General features: G+C 37.3%; 2 protein-coding genes across 2 annotated transcripts in view; both read right to left on the bottom strand.

Annotated features, from left to right (window-relative positions):
• Nucleotides 1–324: 324 nt before the first annotated feature.
• LOC121384131 lies at nt 325–8,033 on the bottom strand. The gene is made up of 3 exons (XM_041514376.1): nt 7,873–8,033; nt 4,613–4,722; nt 325–3,430 (listed from the first exon to the last, which is right to left on the bottom strand). The coding sequence occupies exons 1-3, from the start codon at nt 8,023–8,025 to the stop codon at nt 1,819–1,821; spliced, it is 1,875 nt and encodes a 624-aa protein (XP_041370310.1). The 5' UTR covers nt 8,026–8,033; the 3' UTR covers nt 325–1,818.
• A 578-nt stretch (nt 8,034–8,611) lies between these two features.
• The window catches only part of LOC121383623, a 42,873-nt gene continuing 40,480 nt past the window's right edge, over nt 8,612–11,004 (bottom strand). Inside the window, exon 7 of the mRNA XM_041513716.1 lies at nt 8,612–8,669. The gene's annotated coding sequence lies outside the window, so the exon portion shown is untranslated. The remainder of the gene's footprint in view (nt 8,670–11,004) is intronic.

Here is an 11,004-nt window from a genome sequence, read left to right as displayed (position 1 = left end):
CTCAGTAAAGTGATGTTTAGCTGGACGTTCCATGTTTAAAATGGATATGGCAATGAAACGCTAATGACATCTTTTTGACACTGCAAAGCCAGGCGCTCAAAGAAAATGTTTTTTAAAAATGTATTTTCTGGGGGAGCTTGACCAAAACTCACCTAAAATCTTAACTTGCCCTTTATATCCACCCACTGCAGCATGTTCTGTGCATATGCCTGAAAGCTATGTTACTCTTGCTTACTGTTCTGTGCATATGCCTGAAAGCTATGTTACTCTTGCTTACTGTCTATTTTGCTAAATAAATATTTAAAAATAACAAACAAATTCAAGCATTAGCAAAACAATGTATTAAAATAATTAGTTTTGTCAGTCTATGAAGCAATACACGAGACATGTTTGTAAATAGCATTTAAATCACATTTGTAACAATGAAAACATCTAACACAAATTCAAATCAGCCCATCTCAACAAGAAAGTTAGTGTTGGCCAGGAAAAGTGAGTGATCACTCCTCTTAACACTTGCAATAAAATATTTAATACATTTTATATGAAACTTCATGCGATTGCTCGCCTAGCACCATTTCAGGAGTGATCTTCAATTGGCCTTGATTTTGTAGGTAGCAAACAATGTCTATGAATACGTAGTGAGATCTTTAATTACCAGCCCTCCCCAGCCACACATAACAGTGATGACACTACGGCTAATCCAAGCAGGTGCACACTGCACCGAGTTCGCAGTCTGGTAATCTGACCCAAGTGCTATATGGAGCAAGTTGCTGATGATTAATAACAATCGAAGATATAATTTTCACTTCAGGATTGAATTATTTGTCTGGTGTTCAGTTTACAAAGGTTTTTGGTTGAGAGTTAAATTTTGTTAAAAGATGTGTAAATCACGGGATTGTGAGAATTTCTGTTTAAAGAGGTTTTACCCTCACCTATCCATCACCATGTTTTCAAAAAGAAATAAAATAAGATACTATGGATGTTTGGGTTTTTTTAATATTTACAAGAAAAGAAATAAATGCTTTAATGTATACATTGCATTTTTCAAGGTTATGGCTTCTGTGAATTTCAATGTTTGGTATATTGTTGTAAATGGGACCGAGCTGTACTAGGCGATATAAAAATAAAACATTGGGAAAGTTGTCATGACAAAGCAACACTACAACTATATTTTTATTATTGGTAAGCCATATAAAAACCCTAACTTGTACAGGTACATGAATGTTATTCAATAATATTAAAGTGTTAAATAAAAGTATATATAGTGAATCCAGTCTAAACCAAATCAGGCCTGGGACCTAATATTTATTCAAATTAGACACGATCCAGTATTTAGAGGGCCGTGTTTTAGAATTTAGAAAATTCAGGACCAAGAAACTCGGCCAGTTTTGACAAGTTTCCACGTTAGACTGGTTTCACTGAATATTACTGGCAGATGATTAATAAAAAACGTTCATGATCCAGTCACTTAATTGGTTTGGGTTTTTATAATTTTTTTAAATAATAAATTGACAAGCAGAAAAGCCAATGCAGTCTAATACATGTTGTTTATTATTACACTAGGACATCACCAATTGTCTTTAGAGCACCATTATAAAACATGTTGTTTATTATTACACTAGGACATCACCAATTGTCTTTAGAGCACCATTATAAAACATTTACTTTTCAACATTAACAGAACAGCTGATAAAGATGCATCAATGCTCAAACCATTATTAACACAAATATTTTATTAATTTACAGAAATAAATACTTTCATTTCTTTATAACCTAAATGTTTGAGGCCAGTAGTATTTATGTGGTTGGAGAGTCAAGTTATGCAATAACTGTCTGTTCTACATCGTTGTGTTTCAACATGGCTGCCACTGTGTTGGGATCCGCTTGTGGAAGGACCAATAAAACTTGCTGAATCTTTTCCTCTTCGACAGACATGTTCAGTCTTTTTCTCCATTCTCCACAGGTTTCATTATCATCAGAATTTCCTTCCTTTGAGGGAAAATTGGAGTTTATAATCCAATTGGATGTTTTGGAACTATTATTGTGGCTGTGTTTGTCCGGCAGTTTGGAAGAGAGATCTGGAAGACGGTTACTGCTGTAGTGATGAGAGATATACACAGGTGCTAAGGTCTTACAAGGTGTCCCATCACATCTCATAGGATCGTTCCAAGATGAGTTGCATTGCTCCTCTCTATATAATGAAGTTAGGCTGGACTTTCCCATCTTACTCCTCTCACAGTCATAGCCATGTTCATTTTGCCCACAGCCCACAACTGACTGACAGTTCATAGCTGCAAACTGTCTTGAAGCCTGACAACTTTCATTCACAAATGCTTCAAACTGAGACTTTCTATTTTCATGCAGCACACGAACATCTGATGTTTGAGAAAACCACCTGTTTATCTGTGCTGCAGTGTTGTTCAGTTCCACACCAGTAGCATGTTTACAACCTACACATTTACCTCCACATTCCGCACAGTGTTTCTCATGCACGCTGCTATTTTCAGCATCTCTGATGAGCTTTACAGATAGAGATATCTCTTCTTTATTGGAGGTGCTCACAATTTTCCCATGAATCTTTGAACTTCCACAGCTTGTCTGTGGGCTGCAGTCCAAATGCTCCGACTGGGGATGTTTCCGCAGTGCCTGTTTACTCTCAGGTGCACAATTTATGCAACTGTTGGCATCAATTCCAGATGATGTAGTGTCACAGTATGATTCTCTCTCACTCCCGTCGGGTCTGGAAGAGTTCTTATGTTTTAAGTAACTCAAACAGTCACAGCAAGATGAACGATTTCTTTTATAGGTCATTGGTGAAGATTGTTCACTTTTCATCAGATGTGCTCTCACGTTATACCTTGTGGGATATGTTGGCGACATATTCTTTATATATTCTGGCTTACTCACAAAACTGAGTTTATATTTTTTATTAGTAGAGTTTTCTACAGTTGACTTGCTTGTAGTGTGTAAACCTTTACAAGACACTAAACGATTATTGTTTGTACTCTGGTTTTGCAACATAATATAATTACAGTTAATACTTTCATGGTCTAGTTCAACATTCGAGGTGTCGGTCAACTGTTTTGGTTGCACGCCACCATCAACACAAACATTCACCAACGACGAACATTTATGTGTGTTTCCAACTTTTTCCAAAACAAACTCCAATGTTTGCACATTCTTATTTCCATGCAAGACTGAGTTATCTGAGAGAAGACTACTGGCTTGTTGAAAAGCACCAAGTTTATCATTATCCAGCCAACTGCTTTCCAAACACGACTGCTCTTTACTTGAAGACAGTGTTATTTGATTCCCGTCTTTTTCAACTTGATTGACTGGTGGGTTGACAAAATGATTATTTTCTACCTCGGTCTGGTTCTCCTCTATGAGATCTGTGATGACCAATGTATCAAATTCACCGCTACGTGCTCTGAAATTAAATCACACAATTAAGTTCACAATAAATTAATAGGATTCCACAGATTTTAACAAGTAGTGGTGAGGTACATGATATGCCCGTCAAAAGTAGTTGACAGTGACCTAGTTAGGTATACAACACACCACCATCCCAAGTTGTACCTGCATGCAAGGTTTGATGATCCTATTTGAACTGATAAGGAACTTATGGCCTGGACAAGGATTTCCTTTAATGTGCAGTAATGCGTGAAAAGAAGGTCGCAGTGACCTAGTTATGGTACATGGCACACCGCCATCCCATGTTGTACTTTGCACTTGCTTGATGTTTGATGATCCTATATGAATTGATAAGAAAGATACGTTCCAGAAACAAAACATTTATGGACGGATGTATAGACAATGCCATACCACAATACATAATCAAAGATAATAAAAATGAAAGTTCTTTGATATTTGATAATTATAACATTAAAGGGATTATCTTGAGAAAAGAAAGAAATGTTTTATTTAACGACGCACTCAACACATTTTATTTACGGATATATGGCGTCAGATATATGGTTAAGGACCACACAGAGTTTGAGAGGAAACCTGCTGTCGCCACTACATGGGCTACTCTTTTCGATTAGCAGCAAGGGATCTTTTATTTGTGCTTCCCACAGGCAGGATAGCACAAACCATGGCCTTTGTTGAACCAGTTATGATCACTGGTCGGTGCAAGTGGTTTACACCTACCCACTGAGCCTTGCGGAACACTCACTCAGGGTTTGGAGTCGGTATCTGGATTAAAAATCCCATGCCTCGACTGGGATCCGAACCCAGTACCTACCAGCCTGTAGACCGAGGCTGGTGGATTATCCTAAGTTACAGCATATACTATATACATATACATACAATACATATACCTTATTATTGGCTATATAAATGATCCGATCAACACATAGATAAATTATGAATACAACATTACTATTATATAATTATGCTTATCAACAAATATCTTTGTATATTATTTTCACAAATGTTTCTTTTTTTCATTTATGAAATAAAACAATTTTATGTGAAGCAATATTCATTATCAGAGAGAGACATGGAAAAAGAAAGAAGGGGTGAGAGATACAGACATGGCGAGAATTAAACTTGAGTGTTTCACTTCACAGCTGTACAGTACAGGTTGCTGTTTGTCCACACAACTCACCTGTGAGTTAACTTTTTTGTGAGCAAGGCCAGGAACTGCACTGTTCCAGTAATACAAGTTGTCATGTGCACTTCAAGTTGAGGATGTGATTCCAAATCAGCAATAGCAAGCTAAAACAAAAACAATTATTTGCTTATCTGTGCTTTTGCAGCACACCATCACAAAAACACTGCATGGATGAAGAAAGTTAAAACACACAAGAAATGAAGTTATAGAAACATTTTCAGATATTTAACATCTGAAAGTATAAAAACTTCCTGTTTCCACACTTACTTTGAAACTGTGCATAGGGGTTGAGCATTCAGCCATTTATACTTGCATGTGTAAAGCAAAAAAGTAATATAGCATATTTATAGGATATTAAACAAGCTTTCATTTCGTATCATGTTTATGTCCCGAGTGAAATAATTTTTAGTTGTCACAAGCTTTAAGCAAGTGACAATGAAAATTATTTGACAAGGGACATAAATATGATATGAAATGGTAGTGAGTTTAATATCCTATTTATTACGTCTAATCGATCTTAATGTCTATCACTCAACTCGTTTGGTTGATGTTCCTGTAAGGTTGTAATGCGCCAATCGATGACATCGAAGTGTTACATCCCATTTGGCATAACATAAAGTGGGACATATCATTTTGATATTTTTAACCATATAGGTAACAAAATAAATTTTAACATTTTCAGAATAAACCTACCGGTATATCTACTTCTACCTAACCGTATGTAAACCCAAGCAGTATGTAGATGTCAGTATCTGTAAGCTCACCAGAGTTTGCTCCCTTTAAGGAACCACACAATACACATTTTATCTTTAGTTATATATTTATTTTCAAAACTATTTACCTATTTGTCAAGACAGGACATTAATGGTAATTGTGCTATTTGTCTGTCAATAAGTACAGTGATTCTAATTCCAAATTGTAAGGATATCTTCAGTTATAAACGAGAAAGTGATTCTGCTAGATCTACTAGTAGACAATCAAATTCTACTATTGCCAATTCTTAAAACGCAATTAGAATCATTCAAAACATAAATATACTACTCAAAAGAATTTAAGGGTCAAAAATTTATAACCAAATAAGTTTCAGAGTGTATTAGATTGATGATGTACACCAATTTTTTTATTTATTGTTCCATATTTACAAAAAAACACAAATAAACGTCACTGTATACAAGAAAGTCACATGACATGCTGTCAAAGTTGAAGGTTGTCAAACATGGATTTTACACATTAGAACATTCGTTTAATAGTGTGTGAATCCACCCATGGCGCGAATACACTCGACACATCGTTGCCTCATGCTGTTGATCAGATGTCTGAAGAACTCTTGGGGAATGGCCTGCCACTCTGCCACAAGAAGTTGACCCAGATCATGAAGGTTGGCCGGAGGGGCATGGTTATCCCGAACTCTCCTGCCTAATTTGTCCCAGGCGTGCTCTATTGGGGCCAAGTCAGGCAAATATGCTGGCCAATCCATCCTGGCGATACCTTGTTGTCTGAGAAAGTCCGTTACCACCCTGGCGCGGTGGGGTCTGGCATTGTCATCCTGCAGAACTGCCCCGCCGCCAATCTGCTGAAGGCCTGGGAGAACCAACGGCCGGATAATCTCATTCAGATAGTGGATTCCATTCAGATTGCCATCCACCACATAGAGGGGGGTCCTGTGGTGGATAGAGATGCCGCCCCACACCATGACGCTGCCACCACCGAACCGGTGACGTTGTCTAACGTTAACGTCAGTGAAGCGCTCCCCAGGACGTCTGTAGACACGAACCCGACCGTCGTTGAACTGGAGACTAAACTTGGGACTCATCAGTGAACATCACTCGACCCCACTGAACACGTTGCCACCGCAGATGAAGCGTGCACCAGTGACGTCTGGCCGCTCTGTGACGTGGTAGGAGTGGTGGTCGAACAGCCTGGCGACGGCAGCGTAGATTATTGGCTCTCAGACGATTGCGTATGGTTTGATCAGACACTCGAGTTCCAGTCGCAGTCCGCAGATTGTCACGTAATCGGCGTGCAGTGGTTGTACGTTGACGTAGAGCCATATTGGTGATGTAGCGGTCCTCTCTATTTGTAGTGCTTCGGGGTCTTCCCGAACGTGGACGATTTCGAACAGAATTCGTTGCTTGGTACCGTTGCCACAGTCGGCCAACGACACTCTGACTGACACCAAGTCTCAGAGCAACATTTCTTTGCGTATTGCCATCCTGAAGCCAAGCAATAGCCCTTCCTCGATCTTCGATAGTCAGTTGAAGTCGTACCATTGTCGAATTTGGAGTGTGCACCTTACACGAACGCAAGCTCCAATTATACGGAAATTCAGCATTGGGAACATGGAATACACGTGCAAAGCGTGAAAATGAAGCGCTTTGTGAAAAAGCAAGTTATGGGCACTTAGCAGACCTTTCGCTTTCGCCCTAATTTACGTGCAAATGTAAGCATGTTTTCGCCATTAGAACTAGTCGACAGTGTCAATGACAGTGGATTTTAATTCATTTATGGGTTGCTTAGACCCACTTTCGTTAAAATGGACCAATACCATGCGTGACATTATGGTCTAGCTAATATAATTGACATTCAGAAAATAATGTCGAAAATATCGTCTGACCCTTAAATTCTTTTGAGTAGTATATTATAATAGTAATATTTATATTATACCATAAAATCTTCAAACATATAACTTTGTAACTCTTCTGACTATACAAATGGAAACGGTTTAGTAAAATATTATTCATTTGCAGTCTTCTTTACTACTACCATGTAATTGAAACATTCTAAATAATTATATGAAATAGATGCATGTTTAAATGGCAATGTATTTAGGTTTTTAAACATATTGCATTTATAACCTGTGTGTTTCAATTTTGCTTTTTAATTCGCTGACCATAAATTTAAATTAAACTTTAAATGAAAAAAATAACTTTCAAAAAAATTGTCTTACAATTTTAATTAAAAAAATAACTTTCAAATGTTTTAAACATTCACCAAGATGAATATTCATAGATGTAACTATAAATCAAGGTTCAAATGTGACGTCGCTGTCTCCACCATTGGAAGTAACAAGGCAAGACAAGAATGCAGCGATTCTGTCAAAATACATTAACTACAAACGTGAACACGCATGAATCTCTACATTTAATTGATGTAATATCATTGATGTAGTATCAAGGCAAGATACATTAACTACAAATGTAAACCTGCATAAATCTCTACATTTCATTGATGTAACATCGGAACAAGTGTTTTACCTTCACTTGGTCGAGGCTGGGGTTTCCACACTTGCCGACCCCCTGACAAGCATCGGCACACTGCACGACATACCGCTCCGGATCTCCCTCCACAACATACTTGATAGTAGCCTCCATTTTACACTTGGTAAACCTCTCCTTCCAATGAATCATCTTCGTTATCTGCCTCCAAAATCGGCCTCTTTCAAACTGTTAGCAACATCATCTGTAACATCAGGAAACAGACTGCTGTAACTTTAGATACTAGAAAGTGATCAATTAATAAACAGTACAGGTTTTCTAAAAATATATTTAATACAATGGAGAAACTATATATTTTCACAAAATTAAAAAAAAATCTTTCTAGGAGGTATGCCACACCAATCTGCAGACAAAGTGCATTATCTGTCCCATGTAATAACATTTCACAAAGAAACAGCTAAAAAGCTTCCTGTAAGACGCTGCTTAACAACAAATTGAAAAACAAATTTGTCTCCCGAAAAGATAAAGGACTAGTGAAGAGAAATTTATATATATATATTTAACTTTGTAATAACTGAACAATACACCACAAGACACATTATGCATCAAACATTACATTACTCCCCTTCAGTTTGTGTGCGGGGTTTAAAGTTCATGTTATCATCCATCACATACCTTTAAGAAACAAATCACAGAAAATTACCTGCTCGTTTTCTCTCTATAAGCAATGGCAGAAGCCGCTCCACGGAGTCACATCTCCAGACCCAGCTGTAGTCGGCACACTGTAGTCTCTCTGTGCGGAATCGAATACAGTTCTGCCCAACTTGCTCACATAACTACAATTCATTAGCAAAGTGCATCATTTGAAAATAGTTTTTAAAAAGATTACAGCCATATTTGTGGTTATATGTGGTTGTTAATTATCATTTAATAATAACACATAATGGAAATCCATTTTCATATAACAAATTAGTGATATGAGCTCATTGTTTATTTAGTACATCTGACACATAAGAGTAAAAGGAGAAGAATGTCTGTTGGCACAGAGTGGTCACAGACGTATCAATCATAGACAGTAAACAGTTAAACACAGATGGCTTTTTCACTGAATAACATTCACATAAAATAGCAGAATGTCTGTTGGCACAGAGTGGTCACAGACGTATCAATCATAGACAGTAAACAGTTAAACACAGATGGCTTTTTCACTGAATAACATTCACATAAAATAGCAGAATGTCTGTTGGCACAGAGTGGTCACAGACGTATCAATCATAGACAGTAAACAGTTAAACACAGATGGCTTTTTCACTGAATAACATTCACATAAAATAGCAGAATGTCTGTTGGCACAGAGTGGTCACAGACGTATCAATCATAGACAGTAAACAGTTAAACACAGATGGCTTTTTCACTGACAGTAACATTCACATAAAATAGCAGAATGTCTGTTGGCACAGAGTGGTCACAGACGTATCAATCATAGACAGTAAACAGTTAAACACAGATGGCTTTTTCACTGAATAACATTCACATAAAATAGCAGAATGTCTGTTGGCACAGAGTGGTCACAGACGTATCAATCATAGACAGTAAACAGTTAAACACAGATGGCTTTTTCACTGAATAACATTCACATAAAATAGCAGAATGTCTGTTGGCACAGAGTGGTCACAGACGTATCAATCATAGACAGTAAACAGTTAAACACAGATGGCTTTTTCACTGAATAACATTCACATAAAATAGCAGAATGTCTGTTGGCACAGAGTGGTCACAGACGTATCAATCATAGACAGTAAACAGTTAAACACAGATGGCTTTTTCACTGAATAACATTCACATAAAATAGCAGAATGTCTGTTGGCACAGAGTGGTCACAGACGTATCAATCATAGACAGTAAACAGTTAAACACAGATGGCTTTTTCACTGAATAACATTCACATAAAATAGCAGAATGTCTGTTGGCACAGAGTGGTCACAGACGTATCAATCATAGACAGTAAACAGTTAAACACAGATGGCTTTTTCACTTTCACATGAAATAAGAATGTCTGTTGGCACAGAGTGGTCACAGACGTATCAATCATAGACAGTAAACAGTTGAACACAGATGGCTTTTTCACTGAATAACATAGCATAGAAGAATCTGTTGGCACAGAGTGGTCACAGACGTATCAATCATAGACAGTAAACAGTTGAACACAGATGGCTTTTTCACTGAATAACATTCACATAAAATAGCAGAATGTCTGTTGGCACAGAGTGGTCACAGACGTATCAATCATAGACAGTAAACAGTTAAACACAGATGGCTTTTTCACTGAATAACATTCACATAAAATAGCAGAATGTCTGTTGGCACAGAGTGGTCACAGACGTATCAATCATAGACAGTAAACAGTTAAACACAGATGGCTTTTTCACTGAATAACATTCACATAAAATAGCAGAATGTCTGTTGGCACAGAGTGGTCACAGACGTATCAATCATAGACAGTAAACAGTTAAACACAGATGGCTTTTTCACTGAATAACATTCACATAAAATAGCAGAATGTCTGTTGGCACAGAGTGGTCACAGACGTATCAATCATAGACAGTAAACAGTTAAACACAGATGGCTTTTTCACTGAATAACATTCACATAAAATAGCAGAATGTCTGTTGGCACAGAGTGGTCACAGACGTATCAATCATAGACAGTAAACAGTTAAACACAGATGGCTTTTTCACTGAATAACATTCACATAAAATAGCAGAATGTCTGTTGGCACAGAGTGGTCACAGACGTATCAATCATAGACAGTAAACAGTTAAACACAGATGGCTTTTTCACTGAATAACATTCACATAAAATAGCAGAATGTCTGTTGGCACAGAGTGGTCACAGACGTATCAATCATAGACAGTAAACAGTTAAACACAGATGGCTTTTTCACTGAATAACATTCACATAAAATAGCAGAATGTCTGTTGGCACAGAGTGGTCACAGACGTATCAATCATAGACAGTAAACAGTTAAACACAGATGGCTTTTTCACTGAATAACATTCACATAAAATAGCAGAATGTCTGTTGGCACAGAGTGGTCACAGACGTATCAATCATAGACAGTAAACAGTTAAACACAGATGGCTTTTTCACTGAATAACATTCACATAAAAT

The sequence above is a fragment of the Gigantopelta aegis genome, chromosome 10, assembly GCF_016097555.1.
Source record: "Gigantopelta aegis isolate Gae_Host chromosome 10, Gae_host_genome, whole genome shotgun sequence".
NCBI classification, from domain to species: domain Eukaryota; kingdom Metazoa; phylum Mollusca; class Gastropoda; order Neomphalida; family Peltospiridae; genus Gigantopelta; species Gigantopelta aegis.
The sequence above is the reverse complement of the archived record's forward strand: the minus strand, read 5'-3'. Positions and strand labels throughout refer to the sequence as shown.

Bases quoted from the DNA above. Each gene is read 5' to 3' on its own strand.
- LOC121384131 (XM_041514376.1), bottom strand. From the start codon at position 8,025: ATGATTCATTGGAAGGAGAGGTTTACCAAGTGTAAAATGGAGGCTACT. The intron at 4,723-7,872 runs GTAAAACACTTG...TTTTTGTTTTAG, and splicing joins CCAGCCTCGACCAAGTGAAG to CTTGCTATTGCTGATTTGGA. The intron at 3,431-4,612 runs GTGAGTTGTGTG...ATTTAATTTCAG, and splicing joins ACAAAAAAGTTAACTCACAG to AGCACGTAGCGGTGAATTTG.